The sequence below is a fragment of the Electrophorus electricus genome, chromosome 3, assembly GCF_041902795.1.
Source record: "Electrophorus electricus isolate QZ-2024a chromosome 3, ASM4190279v1, whole genome shotgun sequence".
Lineage (NCBI taxonomy): Eukaryota > Metazoa > Chordata > Actinopteri > Gymnotiformes > Gymnotidae > Electrophorus > Electrophorus electricus.
The window spans coordinates 21,189,491-21,210,511 of record NC_137499.1 but is presented as its reverse complement, the minus strand read 5'-3'; the positions used below and the strand labels follow the sequence as shown (position 1 = coordinate 21,210,511).

Sequence of the window (21,021 nt, the reverse complement as noted above, 5' to 3'; positions counted from 1 at the left end):
CGCTGGTGGTTGGAGGGCAGGGGAGAGTTTATAGCAGGAAGTACGGAAAGTCGAGTTAGGGAAGTCTAGATGGGATGCGATGATCAGAATTTGGGAATCGTGAAAACCAAGAGAGGGGCGTAGACGAGCAGCAGGCGACAAGCGGAAGAGGACCTAAGACGGAGCTCTGAGGAATGCCGTGAGATTTAGGTTTGCCGATGAAGGAGGTTGGACGTAAAGCTAAATCGGCCTTGCGGAATCCTGGGTGAGGCTGAAGAGAAGACAGTCGGATACTGTGATCAACTGTAAATGCAGCAATAAGCTTGAGAAGGAGAACATTAATAATAGCAGAATCAGCAGCGCAGAGATCGTCTGACACGCTAAGTTCAAAAATGCTATTATGGTTACCATATGGCCATTGTAGTTATTATAATAACTCTTATGGTTATAAGGAAGTTAAATAACTAAAATAAAATAAGCTGTTCTATGAGCTGTGTATGTTCAGTGAAGAGTTCGCTGCACATCTCTGCTTCTGCCGCAGGTCTGATCCTGGTCAATGAGCCGTACTATAATGAGGCAGGCTTCGACAGCGACCGCGGCCTGCAGGAGGGTTATGAGAACAGCCGCTGCTACAACGAGATGGCACTGATCAAGATGGTGCAGTCCATGACGCAGCTGCTCCAGCAGCCGGCAGAGGTCTTCCAGCAGGAGATCCGCGAGCACTTTGCCACCGGTGGGTGGAGGCTCGTGCACCGCCTGGAGGGCTGGCTGGAGCTGGACGGCTCGGTGGGGGTGGAGCGGGGCCCGCGCCCGGCGGGCGGCCTCCGGGTGGAGCCGCTGGACGAGGTGCCCCAGGCGCTGGCCCACAGCAGCCCGAGCAGGGTGGAGGAGGAGCTGGAGGACTCGGGCCTTGGCACCTCCACCACGGGGAGCGAGGGGCACAGCGGCGGCGGGCTTCCTGGCCCTGCCGCGCGCCAGGACCAGAGCCAGAGCTCCGACTGCGAGGCGGGTGCGGGGCCGGCCGAGAGCTCAGGCTTCGGGGTCCCTCTGCTGCCCCAAGGAGGGAAAACGGTGCCGGAACCCCAGCCGCCCGCCGTCAGACCAAAGAAACGCAGGAAGAGCTACCGCAGCTTCCTCCCGGAGAGGAGCGGCTACCCCGACATCGGGTTCCCGCTCTTCCCACTGTCCAAGGGCTTCGTGAAGAGCGTGCGAGGCGTCCTGCTGCAGTACCGCGCTGCGCTGGCTGCTGCCGGCCTCCCCAAGTGCACCGACGACAAATAAGCCCTCTATCGTTCGGTCCCACACCATGACCCCCCCCGCCCCCACCCAGAGCTGCACTCAACCCCTTTAATCCCCTCCGGCCAATAGCAAGGTCAAGGCCACGCCCACTCTGCTACACTCCCTCTGCTAGCCGATTATGTCTCGTCTTTATAGATGGACTGTTACCCAGCAGCCTTTGCAAAATGTTTTGTTGGTTTGCGTGTTAATTTTTTTTTGTTGCCGATGCGTGAGGATTCCAGTTCCTTTCGCTTCCTCTAGCGGCGGAACGCTGGAAAACTTTAGCTTCCGGGGCATCTCCGCCTTTGTGGCCCGTCCTGCCCCCGACACCTTCCCACCACACCCCCCGAGCCACCCTGCTGTTGCCACGACAGCGACGCCTTCATCGCTCTGGTCTCTCAGGGAGATGTACACGCCTGAAACACTCAGAGGATGAAGACGCTGGTGGTGGAGACGACGATGGCGATGATTCTCGTTTTTGTTTTCCTGAGCATGAGTATGACGTCCCGCGTGAGAGCTATGTCCGGGAGGACGGCTGGATCTGTTGTGCCAGGGATCGCTTGCAGGTGCCATCCTCACCGTGACCAAACTGCCGCGGAACACACACGGACTGCACGGAGCCGGGGTTGCCCCCGGTGACTTTGCCAACTGCCGGCCTTCGAAACACTGGGGTGTTCCCTTGCCATGACCAGATGCACCCAGGGCTGATCGTAGTCCCGTTCTCACTGGAGAAACTACATCTCCCAGCATGACGCTGGGCCTCATTTCCTTGCGACGTGCTGCTCCATGTAGCTTTATCGTAATGTTTCGTTAGAATCTTGACAGAATGAGAGTTGCTTTCTTTTAAAGTGTTGCTGACTGTTGGTGTTGCCGACACCCACACCATACACACACACACACACACACACACACACACACGCGCGCTCACACACACGCACGCACACACACACACAAACCCCACACATGCATAGAATGTTTTAAAACTGCCCAAATCGGCTGTAGGCCTGATGACTGCAGTCCCTAGTTTACATGCAAAAACAAACAAGACACAGTTAACCATTTTCATTCTTAGAACTGGAAATCTTGATAAACCTGGAGGGTTTTTACGTGCGTGTTCCCTGCGTGGCAGAGAGCGCCAGCTCTTGTCATACATATCAGCAGTTCATTTTACACTTTTTATAAGAGTAAAGGGTGTTTGGGGGGGTATGGGGCATCTGTCTTTATACACACTCTGAGGCGTGCAGAGATGTGCTAGACACTTCCTGGACCAGAAGAGGTTGAATGCAGCTTTAGAAGGTGTGAGATGAATTTTTTCAGACCTGCTAACTGGTTGCGGGTTAGGAGCTTGGTGCTTGAGTTGCACTTATGTAGAATATTGACACAATTCCAGATTTTCTCTCTCGGACCCAAACCTGATGTCATTTGTCCCATATCCAGTCTCTGTAACACTCTGTGCTGGGATAATGCAAAGCACCAGATAAAACAGGCTGTTTATTATAGCTGACAACTGATTTATTTTTAATTTTTTTGGTTCTCTCAAACAGACTGTTTGGTTCTTTTAGGTATCGTTTTGAACACCTAATTATGTTTAGAAGCACAAGACATGACATCCTATCAGACAACTGTGAAATAATGGATTATTTCATTGCCATTTAGTCTTTGTTACTTTTTGTAAGGTTGGATTGGACTCTTATTTTTTAAGGTGTTTGGACCTTAGTTATTGCTGTGGAGGAGAATTCTGATGTGTAAATCAAAGCTGCGGAGGCTGTGCATGCTTCTCCTTATGTCCACCAGGTGGCGGTGATGGGCTATAATGTATACATTCCCCACGTGTGCATGTAGAAGGAGCAGCAGATGGCACACACGTGTGTGAAGTTTTCAGATCCTTTTATACAGCTTTGCAAATTCAAATTCTGACCTTTCACCATCACGGTCCATCAGATGCCTTGGATCAGGTGTTTCTGCTGCTGGTTTGAATTGGTTTTTGCTTTCAGACTTTTGTTTTTCCATTGTAGTAGTAGTAGTAGTAGTTGTAGTTGTGTTTACATTAACAGGCCAGATTACCTGTAGTTCAGGTTTCAGCTATGGATGCTACTGGTGTTCATATAGGGGAATGGCTTTGTCCTTTTTGAGTGCAGAATTTAAAAAAGTCTGTGTGTATTGAAGGTAAAGGGTAGCTTGGCAGAAGAGAACAGGTTCTGTCATTGTTTTGCACAGATTCATTGCTGGCTACTGCACGTGTTTCTATAGCTGTGCTGCTGTGTCCATATCGGTGAAGAAAAACACGTACGGAAACCAAGTCAGTCTGAGAAAGAAAAACAGAAAACGGTCTGTTTGAAACTACTGCCCCATCCATCCCACTGTAACAGGCAAGGTTCACACACACTTCCTCAGACAAAAATACTGCTAACGCACATTTTTAAAACCACATTTGCGTCATTGATGCAAAATGGCAAGGTTTATTCAAAGCTCATCGTTAGAATAGAAAGCAACGCTTAACTACACTTTATACATTTTCCTGCATGTTCAACACGAGTTTCATTTTGACTCCAGGTCCAGTTTATTAAAAAAACAAACACTAAAGCTTCATGCAACTTGGAAGTGGAATCTTACATTGTGGCCTTTTTGAAGAAATAATGTCATGGAGGAAGTGGAGGCTTTAAGTTATTGCCAAATTCCCAGTGTGCGTTTTAATGCCAGGACACTTTTTTTGTGACTGCTGAGTCCCCATAACTGGGAACAATGGTCTGTGCACTACGTTCGCCTGAGGGAACGTGTCGTCCATCTCCAGCCATTCCACTGTTGCTTCACTTGTCTGCTTGTAGCTGTAGCCTTTACCTTCTCGCTAAGATACGTCAAGTATTAGAAGTGCATTTCTTTCCCTTTTTCTTGCTTTCATTGTCTTTCCTAATCCAGAGTTTAGAACGCGTTTCCTTTTCTAGTCGGGCGGTTTTCACAGCATCAGTACTCAAGCCGGAGTTCTCTCCAATCCAGTTGAATTATGACTGCTAACTGATTAACGTTCCCAACGCAGTTTCCTCAGACCGAGACCATGTAAGTTGAAGGTGACTGGTGGCGGTCCCCCAACCCCCCCTCCCCCCCTCCCCCCAATATAGAGTTGCGCCCTGACCTTTGACCCCTTACCCTGGACCTCTGGTCTGCCCCAGGTTTTGCAGCTGTGACACAAATGTGAAGCCAGGACTCGAAGAGACATCAAGCACACAAAGCTCTGACCCGTTCTCTTGTGTATGTGTACGATATTCAGCGTGTAATCATCTTAAAGAGAATCTACAGCCAAAGCATGTAACCTGGCTTTACGCCTTAAATGGCTACTCACAAAACTTGACTGTACAATGTAAACATTTCCACAGTGGCCTGGATTGGTAAACTAATAAAACTAAGATTTGTAGCCTGATTCCTCTGTACAGAAGTCATGACTATATATAAATATATAGATTATATATTTAACTGAATCGTGAGTTCAATGTGGTAACGTGAATGCTTGGGGCATATAAATTGCTGAGTGTGTGTGCGTGCTGTATTCTTTTCTTTTGGTTTGTAATTTTTTTAACAATTTATTTTGGTTGCATTAAAAAGACAAATGTATAAAGTAAAGCATTAAACTTTGCGAGCAGAAACATGGAAATGGGCTGTCAGTGACTCACGCACATCCACACGAGAAACAATACCACTGATTTTGAAATCAACTTTTATTCAAAAAAGTTTAATTGAATTCTTTGGCTTTATTTAAAAACAAAAAAACAAAACAGATATATTTTTCCACTTTGAAAAATATCTCCAGCTGTCCAGAACTGGGGGTTGGGGCTAAGTTAGGATTAACGCTTTCTGCACTACGACCCAACTGAAAGCGATGGTGTTCGAAACAGTTACAACACAGAAGATGACAGAACACCAGTTTTGGTGAATTTTGCCAGAGGGCATCGGTAGTGCGGAACTGGCTCATTTTCATTAAGAAGTCCTTTCACATCCAGTACACACAGACGCACAAACACTGAATGAACGCAGCGGAGTGTATTTGCACTATGTCAAACCTGCACGGCTAGTTATTTTATTTTCACCGCTAGGGCTCACTGTTGCAGCATCTGTGTACAAAGTGGCCTTTTCGATATGTGAGCAAATGTTTGCATAGCTGTTCAGTGGAGGAGAAACGCACCATAGAGCAAGGAATCATGGAATATTGTGAACTTGGGTGGAGACTGCGTGGGTAAGCGTTTCAGCCACGTAAGAGAACGGCTCTGACTTCTGTGTAAATGCCAGGTCTAGATTTATTGATGTCTGGGGTAAAATGTCTCCAGCAGAATGAGTCAGCGTATTCCTTGGTTTTAGAAAATCAGGGGCAAATTCTTTGTTGAAATTGCTGCTGCTCCTACGTCTCCCCTGCTGGCCAGAAAAACTCACTTGGCCCTCTGAAATGGCACAAGACTCCAAAATCCACAGTCATCCCAAACAGGTCTGGTAATTAATGGATATATGAGATTGTAAGGCTTTGGGTTAAAGGTTTGATATCAGTGTCTTAGGTTAGATACACCATGTATACCATACCAACAGGTTCATTATGCTCACTGAGCCTCTGTTTAAGGCCCTCAGCCTGAACGCAGACAAGCCACAGCACAGGTACAATGCACAGTGTCAACTTGTACATCTATCAATGTAAAGCAACACCAAAAGAAAAGCTATATATCTATATCTCAACAGGTGGCTTAAATTTCCACAATGGGGCTCCTGTGAGCCCCCCCCCCCCCCCAATATCAAAGTAAATAAAATGAATGATTCTCAAAATGTCCTTTTGGGATTGAGTGGTTTTACATATTAGGGGAAGGACAGATGAGGTAAAATGCAAGCTAGAACTGAAAATAGTAATTATACACCCCTCTAATACACACAGTACGTCTTTTAAAGGTACATTTTTGTGCAAATCAACAAATACAGTAAAGGTGGGTTTTTTTTGGTAATTCATTATAATTCAGTGACAAGGCAAGATAAATAACACACTTTTTTCATCCTGGGCTCCATAAGATGCAAGCTCGTCTAATGTTCTGCGGCCCCTGTGAGTCACCATGATTCACAACCCCCCGACTTTACACGAAAGCCACGGCACACCAGTGGAATGACTCATGTCTGATCTTTCTAGTTAGCAAAAATAAATAAATAAATAAAAATCTAAGCACTAAACTGTTAGAGACTTTAAAAACAAAGGAGGAAAAAAAAAAGCTTTGCTCGTGTTAATCATTGCCAATGGAACGGCCTTGACCTGAGGTCACGACCTCGGGGCGATCACGCTCTGAAATGCATAAACACGCGTCTGACCTTCTGACCTCATTCTTGGTGTGTGTAGCTGTACTTCTAGAACTAGTGTCCTGCCAGTGGTCCCGAAATAGACAGCGGAGGGTCAGGAAGGAGGTTTTCCCAGGTGCCCTCTCTCAGAATATAGGAAAACCTCCACGCAGATGTGCACGCGACTACCGGCCCAGATTACTTACCGCAGCTTTAAACAGACAGCCCCTCCCCCTGTCGTCTCCCTGCTGCTCACTCGACCGTAGGCTTCATGTGCACTCTTGTGATTGGTTTGCAGATTTCCTTTTGCTTTAGTGTCTGCAAACCACTGAAATGAGCAGCGGGTGATGGATGTTTCATCAGTGAGGTTGGGCCTTGAAGCACAGCAGGGGGGCTGCAGTATGTTTGGGGAAAGGTGTTTTATATGAAATACTGCAGTGCAAAGGGTAAGGGTGTGAGAGAGAGAGAGAGAGAGAGAGTGCTACAAGAGACGCTTTCCGAAACAGACGCAGGACTGTGGGAGTGCTTTACTGGAGGTATTCCCGCAGCGCCGGGGGACACAGAGCCGTGGAGTCAATAGCCTTCTGTGAGAGAGGTAGGGGCCGGCCAATGGTCACTGCACCTCCTCCGGCAATGCGCGGCTAAACTTAGCGACAGTGTGGCGTAAAGCAGGTTAGCGGCTCCCTCACTACGCCGCTCGTGGTCATGGTCAGGAAAAAAATATAAACTCAATTCCTCATCAGTGTATTAACCATCTTCCTGGTTCTGTTAGGTAGTACGAGCTCTTCCTTGATATTCCGTTAAACAATATAAAAAGTATTGGACAGGATGCAGGGAATCTTAGTCACCTGTTTGGATTTTTGTGTTTTGACGACCTTACTGTTTGAAGAAAAATAAAGTTAAAAGCTTTAACACGCACTGCGCATGTTAAAAATGTACCTGATTGTATGTTCATGTAGGCTCAGTGTATAATTCACCAGGGTTCTCTCCTCTACGCTGTCTTTCATTTGAGCTGCAGGAAGCCGTGGAAGGGTGACAGGGACCTCTAGGAACTGCACCAGAGCCCCAGCAGGTGGGATGGGGGCCCCTGGCCGTAGCCCGTCCCGCCTGACCGGAGCGGAGACGGGAAAGCAGCTTCGCCGTGGCCTGAGGTGTCGGGGTGGGATGTTCCTGTTCTGCCCAGTCCATAGAGACGAGCTAAGCTGAGATGTCTTTGTGTGTGTGTGTGTGTGTGTGTGTGTGTGTTAGGGGGCGGGGGGTGTCTAGAAAAATAAAGCTATTTTCAGTCTGGTCCGGACATTTGCTATCGTTGTCGGCGGAACTTTCCGGGCCGCAGCAGGAGACATCATGGACAAGGTAGAGATAACTGCTTCCTGACATCGTACCCACTTTCCAGAATCCTGCCTCTCAGACTGAGCTCAGCCCGTCACTCTTCCAAGGAATACATCACCCAAAAGTGCTAATATGTTTGACACTAATTAATCAGACTTACTGAGGTCAAGTATCATGAAAATGAGATTTTTACCAAAAAATATTTCATTTTAGTGGTTCAGCGGTTTTGGAGTACAGAAACGAATCCAGCAAACTACAGCAAGAGAGAGAGAGCCAGCCAGCTCACACATCAGTTCAGTCTGGACACTGCTACCAGGGTCCTGGCTGTTCCTTCATAGCGGGTTTATCCCGTGGACGCGGCGTGAATGCGACGGCTTCCACGTCAAAAAGCAGCAGTTTCCTTTGAATGCTAACTTGCTCTGCTAGCGCTCGCTAACCGTTAGACACGTTAGCACCTTTGGCCGAACTACCCCATGAGTACCGTGTGTGAACCTAGCCGGCGATGAGCCTTGCTAGACTGCCGTGGATCTGCGCTTGGACGGGCCCGTACTCCACCAGCTCTCCGTCCACGGTGATGGTGCCTTTGGGAGAGTGTGGCTCCAGCCGCAGCGCCCGCACCTTGACGTACTCCACGTGAGGGCAGCCGGTGCCCAGGTGGGTGCCCTTCTCCATGGCCAGGAAGAGGCGCAGCAGGGCGGTGCGCGAGATGCCCGCTTTGACGTAGATCAGGTGCATGACGCCGTCCTCGAGCTGGGACGCCGGCGCGGCGATCAGGTCCTCGGCGAGGTGAGACTGGTACACGGCCAGCACCAGCACGAAGTCCTCGTCCGTCACCACCGTCCAGTGGGCGGGCACGGGGCTGTCCAAGGGCGCGAGGAGCGAGTCCGGGGGCCCCCGCTCGGGGGCGGGCGGCACGTCGGTCCGTTTGGGGTTCGGCGTGTTGTTGGAGTTGCACGAGTTGCGGAAGGGCCGGTTCCAGGCGGGGAGGTCACGATGGGTGGCGGGGCAGGCCTGGGGTGAGGGGCCCTGCGCCGATGTGCTCGAGGGACCCCGGGGGTCTTGGGCGGGCAGGTACGCCAGCTTTCCCCGGTACACCCTTAAGGAAGCAAGGCGGACGAGCGTCCCAAGGGTGAAGCGCGCCGCCCCTACGCGCCGGTACTTCTCGCTCTCGATGTCCACGTCGGCCACGAAGCCCCAGGCGAGGGACAGGAAGGAGAACATCCGCTGGCCGGATGCCGTGCGAACCGAGCTCAGGTCCAGGCGTGACACCAGGCCTTTACACAACGTGAAGCCACAGCTCACCAGCAGCTCCTCACTGGTCACGGGCTGCAGCCTGAGAAAGAACCAATGAAATGGGATCCAGACTTCAGTCTGCAACTTTGTTTAAAAGTCATACTGTCATGTGAGGCCTTACTAACTACACAAAAAACGTCTTTACTCTTATATGGTTTCATTAGATTAATCTGAATCCTATTTTTCTGAATTTCTCATGTTCCTTATGTGCTGGAGATGGAGGGATTTTTTATCTCTAGTTTTTAAGAGGCTTCACTCTCCATCGTCTTCACCCTGAGCTACCAGGTCAACCCCAGACTCGACCAACACAGAGACCCCGCCCAGAGGGCGGTGATAAGTAGACTGTCCCTCCCTACATGTCAATCAAGCCAACAGTCTGCCCGGACAATTGCACCTGTCTCCATAAGGTTCCATTCGACCCATCACCACAATGTTACCATCTGATTTATCTGGGCTACTACATGAGCTACATTTGAAATGATGTCATCATCCTCGATAATTAATATATCTCACTATTTAAATACATTCGTGTTTCCTTTTAGGCTTTTGAACTGGTTAATGATGTCTGTGACCCAACACATCAGCCCTAGTAAAAAAATAATAATCGTGATGTGTTTTTTAAGCTTTTCAAATATTAATCCTCTCATTAAGTGATGCGTGAATTAAATAATTTTCAATTTCAGAAACCAAAGAGATAAGACTGTGAAAGTTGCAAGCAGTGATTTGTTTTCATCTACGGAAACATTCCTTCCCAACTAACTAGAAAGCAGTGATAGGCAGCAGACACCTTGAGACGAGCATAGAAGTGTTGAAAGCTTACAGGATTGATAGCATCAGTGAGAACAAGCCCCTCCCTCACGGCTGGGAGGGTACAGGGGAGGGTCCTCCTCTCTGGCACTGCTCACCGGGCAGCAGAGCAAAGTTCAAACACGGAACAAAACAAGAATGATCCATACTGACACGACGTCTGTGTCCCTATGACACTGCTAATGTGCGTGTGGTGTGCTTTACACACGTGCTTCATGGGATGCCATGACACTGGAACAACATTGGAATATTACATGGCCTACTCGCAAGGGTCCCTCTGACGTTTCGCGCCATCTCAAATGCGTCGTTTGTTCCGTTTCCCATATCCCCCGAAGGTCTGTGGTCACCCCACAGAGACAAAAACAAAGGGTCTTACCCAGCGTAGTGGTGTATGGAGGCGGCCAGCGCGTTGCCTGAACCCCCGGGCAGGATACCCAGTGGAGTCTTGATGGCCTCCTCCCAATCCTCCCTCTCCATGAGGCCGTTCACCACCTGGGGACACCTGGACGTGAGACTCCGTGCTCCAGCTGTTAGGCTAGCAGGCTAACTCAAATGCCTCTGACTCCTTAAGGTGCCAAAATACGCATCCAGGTTCCCAAAGGCATCTGAGATGTTAAGAATTGTAACTACAGATAGTGTCTCTCTGAACATTTAAAGAGTTCCTGTTCCGTGCATTTAGAAACCTGGGACCCTGGAGTGAGCATGTTAACATGCTAACTTACTGCAGGTTTGTCTTTTCTCAGCCAATGCAAATAAATCTTACAACATTGACATTAAGAAAAGTTTAAGAACAAGGTTTGTTTGTTCTATGATTATCAGAAGTGTTATGTTTGTTTTGGTGTTGTCCTGTAAGGCCCTAGTTTTCTTCCACCCTGAAAGCAGTTCGGAACCATGTCCTCATGCGTTTGTCCTGTCAATTTTCCCAAACATTCCAAAGCGGGCTGCTAGCCATGGAACGGCACAGGGCATGCTCGGAGAGCCGCAGCGAGCTGACCTCAAAGAGCAGCCCGTCTCCGGACATGATAACCAGGGCGTCCCACTGGGAAAGGTCCGTCTCCCGCACCAGCTCGCGGGCGTGATTTTGGCACTCTGCAAGGGCAGGAGAAAAGCAGCATTAGAACGGAAACATATAACGTGTTTGTCACAGTGGGAATGTTACAGATTTTGGTAGGAAAAATAGGGCATAATGGGGGAAAAAGAGTGCAGGGGTGGGGGGGAACCAGGACAGGGAGTCAGAACCAAAGCTACCAGCAGGGGTGTGGGGGGAGTATGTGATGTTCTCCAGGGTTGCCAAATAAGACATTTTCTGTTTATTGACAAATCTGTTCACCGATGCTAGAACCCCCGCCACATGACTCCTAACGACTTTCATGAAGCTGGCACACCACGTGATCAGAAATACTGTTCATTTGGACTGCGTTTGTGCTGGTCTGCTCGGTAAAACGTCAGTTTATGCCTCCCGTCAATGTCTAAATAGCACCAAAATAGTCTGCTTGTGTTGCTGAAAGAAACATTTGTGCTGTTTTAATTATCAGTGTAAGCGATTTTTCAGCGAATGACATCACTTGGCCCTCATCGATGTCCAAATCGCCACCAAAATAGTTCGGGCTACGTTTGTGTTGTTTTGTGCCATGCTGTCTTCATAAAAACATGCACCATTTTTAAATATCCTATCACGAGCATCCTCCCACGCAGCTGCATGCAATCGCAGAACTCAGCGGGCGGTGCGAGCAACATCGAAATGGGAATGTGCAAACCGCTAATGTCATCAGAACACGCCACAGTCCTGACACCCTTCAGTAGCGAGGACCTTAAGGTTTATGTGTTACCTCACAATTGCAGTTTTAATCTGTGTCATTTACCTCAAGGTGAACAGAATGATTTTAATGATCTAAAGTCATTAAAAAGATTATCACCCCCAATTAATTAGCCATAATCCTGGTTGAATGCATGGGGACATTTTCCTAAGGGAACTTGTGTAGGTGTTTTTTAGCTGCTAGGGGCCATTTGCTGCTCACTGGTGCCTAATCCGTCTGGTGAAGGGCTCTGGTTGGTGAGCTCGTTCAGGTGTGTGAGAGAGTGTAAACCAAACCACAAGCAGGGGTGTCCCTGGGAGCACAGTCAAAACAAAAACAAACCGACGCCCACATTTGCATACAGCAAAATCTGCATTGCCTCCTCAATCTAACATGAGATCAACCTGGGCTTGGCGCATTAAATCATTTGCATAAAAGGTCGCGTCTGCTACGTGATGAAGTGATAAATTATGATTTGATTTTCCAGTGTTTGTTCTGGAGAAAGTTCCAAGTCTCTGTGCTTTGATATTCCAGTACGAAGACAATGTTGCTGGTTTTGGTCTCCCTTACAGGCTCTCAGTGCAGGATCCGCAAATGTCAACCCACTTAGATGTATTGTTTGGGTACAATTGTAACCTCATGAAAATAAATGTAAACCTCATTGGTGATTTATCCTTGTTTTTCTGAGACTGAGGCATCCATACTGCAGCCTTCCATAAACCTTCATCTGTTACCACCTTGGAAAGACTGCACAGATGTCAGGGCCGACTGCTTTTTTTTTTTTGCTGCCGTGAGCTCTGCACGGCCCCCCTCCCCCCAGGGGAGGTATCATATCACCCTCCCTCTTCCATAGCCCTATCTTGGGAGGGATCAATGAAAGCTTTGTCTGTCCAGTCACACCATATTTCCTTATGCAGAGGTGGTGGGGAAACTCAAGCCAGAGGACAAGCTGAAGCTGAGGCAGTACAAAGGCCCAGTCCCTGCCCTGGGTCGAAGACACTGAAAACAAGACACAGGGCACCACCTTTACACAAGGTGTAAGGGACCACCATTAAACAAGACAAAGGACCACCTTTACACAAGGCATAAGGGACCACCATTAAACAAGACATAAAACCATCTATACACAAGGCAAAAGGGACCACCTATACACAAGGCATAAGGGACCACCTTTACACAAGGCGTAAGGGACCACCTATACACAAGGCATAAGGGACCACCTATACACAAGGCATAAGGGACCACCATTAAACAAGACATAAAGGACCACCTTTACACAAGGCATAAGGGACCACCTATACACAAGGCATAAGGGACCACCTTTACACAAGGCGTAAGGGACCACCATTAAACAAGACATAAAGGACCACCTTTACACAAGGCGTAAGGGACCACCTATACACAAGGCATAAGGGACCACCTTTACACAAGGCGTAAGGGACCACCATTAAACAAGACATACTGGACCACCATTAAACACGACGTAAAGGACCATCTATACACAAGGTGTAAGGGACCTCCGTTACACAAGGCGTACAGGAATGCCTTTAAAAGGTGCAGGTGGGAGCCAGATATTTATCGTGTGTGTTCACTGTAGTGTCAGATCCAGAATGACCAGCATCTACTGCTGAGCACCAATGCCACTGTATGGTAGCTTCCACTGGCTTCTCATGTTGATGTTGAGGAAACACGCCCTCCCCAGCGCTCTTATGTTTCAACTCTTCTCCAAGTTGAAAAATTTTGCTAATAACTATGCTGCTAGGATGAAAAGAACACCAAGTGTTTTGTTGATAACAAATCAGACACAGTTCCTCCCCAGTTCTGCAGTAAGTCTGCTGAAGATCTGGACGTTTCTGTGGTGATTGGTAACAGGCCTATGCTAAGCTACACGCTAACCTCCGCTCAGTGTGCGTTTTGGCTTATCGCCAACCAAAATGCTATTCAGTGCTTTGTCGGCCCATGACAGCCTGCGTGTGGAAACACTTTTGGGACACTGATTCTTTGTGAGGAAAAAAAAAACAGGGATAACATTTCATTCAGCTCTCGATTTGCTGTCTACCATGTTAGAAACCCCTCTGTTATGTCACTGCATGCTGCTTACTGGTTAATTGGTGGCTATGCACCCTAGTGGCATTCCAACACACCTAGCTGACTTATTCACATGGTCCTAACACTCTTGCCTGGATCATATCTGATGAACTAGACTTGGAGAGGTCAACAGGTTGGAACAACACATACCAACATGTTAGAAATAAACAGGACTGTGGGGGACAGCTTAGGCCAACCCTGCTGTAAGGTTTCATACTTCTTGGAAATCCGTTTCCAGGATTTTGTCACGGCCACCCACAGTCTGCTCTCAGCAGAGGTGAGGTGAAGGGATACACACCCACCTCGCACACACCTGTCCACTTTATGTTAAGTCTGGTCCTGTTTGTCTCCGATGGGGCTCAATGTCCCACTCTTCTGGAGCAGACTTCACACATTCCTTACACAGAGTTTTCAGCAACGCAAAACCAATTTATGTAGGCTGGTTGATATAAAGTTGAATCTAATGTGATTGTACATTTATATGTACAATTCATAAATTTTTATTACGATGTTTGTCTGAAGCTATGGTTACAGTTTGAAGTTATGCTTATGATAAAATAAAATCACTGAATAAAAATAACTAAGACAATTAATATGGCAAGAGATTATAATTCTTTCCTTGGTAGTGTACGTGTTGATATAGAGTCCATCGTCAACGTGTGATTTGGGTTAGCGATTAAAATGTCTCCCCGTTGCCAGAGTTATAAAGGATCCGGCTGTTGCCGGCTGGAACAAGGAAGAAGAGTCCCTCACAGGGAGAAAATGTCGCAGTAATACATTACAGCGAGTGTTTGCTTGGCAAGCAGTGAGGTGGCCTTTCCCTGTGCTGGGAGGTTCAGTGGTATGAGCCACTACTGTTGTCATTTAAGGTGGGCTGGCGGTCAGAACCATTTATTACCATAAGAGGGGACACCTGGAGACACTCAATAAGGAATGTGAGCGCTGTCTGTCGCTCTGGCTGTCCGCCGCGCTCTCTTGCATTAGTTTCTCTCTCTCTCACTCTCTTCATCTTCGTTTCTCCCCCTTGTTTTGTTCCTTCTTTCTCCTGTCATCTTTTCATTGGAATTTTCTCTCTTTCTCCACTCACTCTCTGTCCAGTCCTCCCCTCCCCTCCCCTCCCCTCCCCTCTCTGTGTCAGTATGACAGACAGGAGAGAAATCTGAAATTTCAGAATGTTAATTTTTTATTGTGAGTGCAACAGTACTTGTTGGCGTCGCATGCCCTGAACAATTAACCACACATGACTCTGTCCCTGTTTCTGTTTCTCTCTCTCTCTCTCTCTCTCACACTCACACATTCTTATTAACCTCATCACAGATAAAGATAAGCTTTACTCTGGCGTTTCTTGGTGTCTTTCTTCTCAGTTTAAGTTTAAAGTTGTCGTCTGGGTTGCTGTTGCCATGTTGTGTCATGTGACTCAGGAAGGCCGGTCCCTGGATGTGTCGGAATCTGGCCAGGGCAGCTTTGGCACGACACAGCCGAGCACAAGGACAGCGCGACACATCGCCATGTTCCCGATGCAGCGCTAAGACATTCCTTGCACATTTGCACTGCAAATGTGTGTGTGTGTGTGTGTGTGTGTGTCTGTGTACACACGAAGTATCGCTAGGCCAAGCTAAGAGGTGCATTTTACTGAGCTGTTATTGCCTGGCATGTAATGAGCGTGTGCACTCTCTGAGACACCCATTATTCCAGGCTACAGTCAAGCGGAATTCAGTGGCTTGTGCTGCCAAGGGTGACAGCAAACTGGACAATAAAGGCAGGATGAATCCTGACTGTCTAAGGAAGCAGGAGTACTGACAGTTTGTAAAGGAACAGGGAATACTGAATGTAATGGCAGGAGGAGCACTGACTGCTTTTAAAAGCAGGGGGTATACTGACTACTAAGGCAGAAGAATTACAGACTGTAAAGACTGTAAAGGAATACTGGCAGATTGTGAATTAGTAAAATACTGTTTGTAAAGGCAGAAGGAATACTGACAGCTTGTAAATTAGTAAAATACTGTTTGTAAAGGCAGGAAGAATACTGCATGTGTATTAAAGATATGGGAATATTGACTGTGTAAAGGCAGAGAAAATTCAGACTTTGACAGGCAGGAGGACTACTGACCAGCTGTAAAGGCAGGCAAAATACTGACAGTTTGTAAAGACAAGAGGACTGTCTTTAAAGGCAAGACGAACACTGACCATATAGCCGGATGGACACTGACCGTAAAGACACACAGGCAACAGCGTCCCTGACCGTGACAGTGTTGTTGCTGTTATCATCAGATGTCCGAGCTGGAATGACTAATGATCGTGTGACCCTGCTGGTGGAGCCCGAGCGCGCGGTCAGCCAGAAAGGAAAAATTCAATTCTAGGATCGAGGTCCGACAATGGAGCTTAACGCTGGTGATCATGACCCCTCCACTTTTCCGCTTTCGCCCCCCTGCATCCATCTCCTTTCCCAGCTACAGACAAATTGGCCTGCTGCCGTGGGGTTCGGCTAGCCTCGACACAGATGCTACCTGTTTAATGATTTACAGAGATGAACTCAGGCCTATTAGCAGCCCACGAACGGCCAGGCTAGATGGACCGGGGACTGAAGTCTACTGCCATGGCGGCTTACTTGTGCTCATTTAGCATGCGCTGCTTCATTCGGTCACATGTTCGTGGATAGTACATATACGCGCACACGATACATGCCCATGGTAACGTTTAATTTATAAATTAGGCACAATATGTCATTAACAAAAAATGATCATAGAATAAAAACCTATTAAATGTGAGTTCTACTTTAAGACGCAATAAGCCTAAAGTTACTTGAACCTGTGTGAGCAGTAGCCACAGACCTTGGGTTCTGGAAACGGCAGCAAAGCTTTTTCTATGTGCCGTGTATCTCGAAGTTTTTGTCCACTTTTCCACTGACGTCAAATATAAGAATTGTGCAGAGAGCCTGCAAGTTTCAAGAGAGCGCTGTACTTGTGTGTGACCAAATTGGTGAGTGTTGACTACATTTAATTTTCGAGTGTCAGAGCAACAGGTAAAACAGGTATAGGTGTAATGAATTCTAGGAATGACACCCCTCCTTCCACACAGACTTCCGGTGGTTGTTTGTTCGAGTAATGTGGACCCTGTGGATATCCAGAGGTTCAGACATCACACTGTTGGAGAAGCGCTGATTTAAATGTTCAGAACAGATAATCTGCTCAACTTTATTTCCAATGAGTACGAAGCAGAAAACTCAACCCCCACCCCCGCCAAAACAACAGTTAATGCAATATGTATGCAGTGGAATTGCATAGAAAGCCCAGTATGTATGTATGTGTATGTTTTATGAACATGTCTTCTAAGCTAAGAACACGATGCATTGTTTTAAGTATATTGTAAAGTGATGTGTGGGTGTTTGCGCTGGCGTGTGTGTGTGCGTACGTGTTCACACCTGTAATGATGAGTGTGTACAGGATGCCAGCCTCCTGCAGTATTCCCTGGACATGGCGAGTAAAGAGAGTGTGGGCCTGCCCTTTCCCACTCTGAGGATTCAGCAGGACCAGGAATGTACACGGTCTCCGCACTTCAGCACAAAGACCTGAGAGAGAGAGAGAGTGTGAGTGAGTGAGTGAGTGAGTGTGTGAAGGGAACAAAAGAAGATTGGGGGGATGGGTTTAGAACATCATTTGAAGGCGTGTCTTACACAGGCTGAAACAAGGGACACATAAATTGATACTGGAGTGCTCCGGGGCTCATCAGATGAAAAAGTGTGCCGGTGTGAGCAAGCAGCCTGTTTGTACAATCCATTCCGGAAGCGGGTTGCCGGTCTGATGATGCCTGTGCCTGCTTTATTCCGGCTTGTTCCTGCAGCAGTCCGTCCATGTGCCAGCCAAGCTCTCTCCTCTCTCCCTCTGCCCTAAGGGAGAGGCGGACTGCGTCCTCCACGTAACCTTTCACCCCTACAACTGTGTCTTGCCACTGGGTGCCGTGGAGGAGAGCGGAATCGCGGGTGCAGTCACTTGGAAAGTCGAATTTTGGATTGGCCGTGTGTTGGAGATGATGGTGTTTGCACAACGGAGTGTTGCGGGCCGACAAAATCGATTGAATGCCGGCCATGTTTCGCACGCAGATTCCGCTCCGTTGAATATGCGGAGAACATGCGAGATGCTGGGGAGGGTTGTACGGACCCACGATGTGAACGGCGTCTATGTTGTCGCAGCGTCCGCTGCGTGTGTAACGTGTCCAGGGTGTCGGTGTCGCACGGCTCCGCTGAACTCGGTGTCGGATCCCGGCGTGAGAGCGAGCCTTACCAGTTGAACCGGAACATCGCGTGCACACAGGCTGGGAGGAAGCGGGCAGCCTTCGCGCGCCGCGGGATGAGCGGTTAAGCCTCGCTTGTTAAAACGCTCCTTTCCAGGCCGGGTCGCCCCTGGGCGACAGCGCGCTCTTTGGAACTCCGCGAGGAGCACGCGAGGAAACCTGCCTCCCCTCAGTCGCCGGTTACAAAGCGGCTGGAGGAGAAGGCGCGCTCTCAGTCGGCCGGCCCGAGCGCTTCAGCCAAAGACCGGAATGAAGCTGGGCGGGGGGGGGGGGGACGACGACAGAAAAAAAGAAATGTTTGTGGGCGCCGACGTTCACACGACAGGGCCCTGCCCAGGAGCACACCCTCCTGAGGCAAACGCCGGTATCTGTCACTGTACGCTGCACGCAGCAAGCAGAAAGCACTGTCCAGAAGGGGGCACTGCTGCGCCTCAGGCTCATGTGCGCCTGTGATGTTTGTGAACGGAAATGAAAATTGTCCCGATTTCCAGGAAATCTCAATACTGCAATTACTCGTGTGAGGGCGAATAAACACGTTTATAACAGGTTTGGTGGGGAAAGTGTAACTATGTTCAGCAGGTGCTGTGCTGACTGTGATTTTCGCCTGCAAAATCTCCAGGAATGTCTGCACACCTGTGTGAGAAAGTGACTGACTGTAAAAGAGTATCATCATTAATAACTAAGTGAAATTAAATATCACAAATACAGTATTTGTATTTATAGTATTTGTATATACAGTATATCACAAATACAGTTACTCTTAAGAGTAACCAGTCTTACAACACGGATGGGGAACACACACACACACACACACACAATACACCTGGCAGAGGTTCCATGTCATCTTTCCATTCCATGTCAGCTTATGGTGTGCCCACATACATTAATGCTGGAGTTAGCACACAATCACCTATTAACAAAACCTTTCACACAGGCTACTCTCACTCACTCACTCACTCTCTCTCTCTCTCTCTCTCTCTCTCTCTCTCTCTCTCTCTCTCTCTCTCTCTCTCTCACACACACACACACACACACACACACACACACACACACACACACACATGTTCAGTGTCCATAGGGCCATTGAAAACAGAAACCCAGCAAGCAGTGTCTCTGGAACGCTGCTCTGTCCCCATCGCTCGTTGTTTACAGACCTCCACAATGTCACTTTTGTTTGGTCCAGGAGAGCTATGGATACCATTCTAGAATATCGTGACTAGAGAGGACACCAGATACCCCCACAGCTGATCCGCTACACGGTCGGCCGTGAGCATGCTCACGAGACCACGGGTTCTCCGCATGAGAGTGCCATCTTTTTTTCTCCTTGCTGTGTTTTAACACAGTGAGGCATGCTAACACAGCGGTTGCCTAATGTTCACTAGTCCATTAACGCTACCTTCTCGGTGAAACGACCAGTGTTAGACAAGCCTCTTAACGCTTTGAGGATCTGCGGCTGTTTCCAGACGTACCTTAAATATTTTTCTGCACTTACTGAATTCTACACAGAAATGACTGAATAAGATGCTTTAAGATGTATAACTCAACAACAAGCCTCGAGTTTAGGAGGTTAGAATGAGTCACATACAGTGCTGGGCCTTGTACAACTCCTTCCTTACTGTGTTACCTACGACTCCAGCTACATTCCGTATGAATGAAACCCACAATAAAAATCACGGACGTTAACATTAACACATGGTTACTCAGACCCAGTGGCTATGACTAAACGTCCTTGTCATTTACGAGAAGCTCGACGGCGTGTGTCGGATGTGTCGAAACAGGGCCCACACACCCGCACAGCCTCCTGCCATGACCGTTTACGACCACGCTCGGATGACTGTGCTAGACGTTAATGCAACAGCGGTTATTTCCTCCATTACACGCAACGCTGTTACAATGCCCAGCTGATTCGGATGGAGACCAACCGGCATCGCAGTGACCGCGAACGCAGCAGCGATGCTCGTGAGAGTGACGTCACGTGAAAGCGAAACGGACTGCACCAAACCAAGAGGGAAGACGCTTAACAAGCTGCAGAACCAAGCAGTGCAACCCAAACCAGTTTGTGCAAAGATATCGTCCATATGCAAACCGTGGCATGGAGCCCAGGACCTGCCAGTATAGCTGGAGGTTACGAGCGCAGCCATGCGAGGGTTAAACGTTAGTTTCTCGGCGGCACAGAAACAAACGGCCTGCTGGTCTGAGGATGCAGCCCTCATGGAAAGGGGCCACTCATTTACACAATCAACCTAGCAAACACACATGTTGAGTAAGCATGTGTTGGCAGCAGGGAGGAGTGGATGTGAAATGGAGCCATTATGCAGTATGGAGGGTGGCAGGGGGTTAAATGTTGATATTGCACAAGGGTATGTGGTCACAAGCGCCCCACCCTGACTCACAGGCCTGTAGCTGCAATGCCCACACACCGTCCTCCACCTGTCAGACGCTCCAACACCCACACTCTGCCCTCCACCTGTCAGACGCTCCAACGCCCACACCCTGCCCTCCACCTGTCAGACGCTCCAACGCCCACACCCTGCCCTCCACCTGTTAGACGCTCCAACGCCCACACCCTGCCCTCCACCTGTCAGACGCTCCAACGCCCACACCCTGCCCTCCACCTGTCAGACGCTCCAACGCCCACACCCTGCCCTCCACCTGTCAGACCCTCCAACGCCCACACCCTGCCCTCCACCTGTCAGACGCTCCAACGCCCACACCCTGCCCTCCACCTGTCAGACGCTCCAACGCCCACACCCTGCCCTCCACCTGTCAGACGCTCCAACGCCCACACCCTGCCCTTCACCTGTCAGACCCTCCAACACCCACACCCTGCCCTCCACCTGTCAGATGCTCCAACACCCACACC

General features: G+C 48.6%; 2 protein-coding genes across 5 annotated transcripts in view; one reads left to right on the top strand and one right to left on the bottom strand.

Moving 5' to 3' along the window:
* ube2o (ubiquitin-conjugating enzyme E2O) overlaps positions 1-4,672 on the top strand; it is a 74,460-nt gene extending 69,788 nt beyond the window's left edge. For all 4 annotated transcript variants that reach the window (XM_035531517.2, XM_035531532.2, XM_081710561.1 and 1 more), the window contains one exon: positions 521-4,672. In XM_035531517.2, the coding sequence (XP_035387410.2) occupies positions 521-1,260 (740 nt within the window). In that variant the 3' untranslated portion in view covers positions 1,261-4,672. The remainder of the gene's footprint in view (positions 1-520) is intronic.
* A 1,284-nt stretch (positions 4,673-5,956) lies between these two features.
* LOC113587788 (sphingosine kinase 1-like) overlaps positions 5,957-21,021 on the bottom strand; it is a 20,374-nt gene continuing 5,309 nt past the window's right edge. Inside the window, exons 2-5 of the mRNA XM_027026652.3 lie at positions 17,290-17,436; positions 10,979-11,073; positions 10,361-10,476; positions 5,957-9,217 (exon numbers count right to left, since the gene is read on the bottom strand). Coding sequence (XP_026882453.2) covers positions 8,377-9,217; positions 10,361-10,476; positions 10,979-11,073; positions 17,290-17,436 — 1,199 coding nt within the window. The 3' untranslated portion in view covers positions 5,957-8,376. The remainder of the gene's footprint in view (positions 9,218-10,360; positions 10,477-10,978; positions 11,074-17,289; positions 17,437-21,021) is intronic.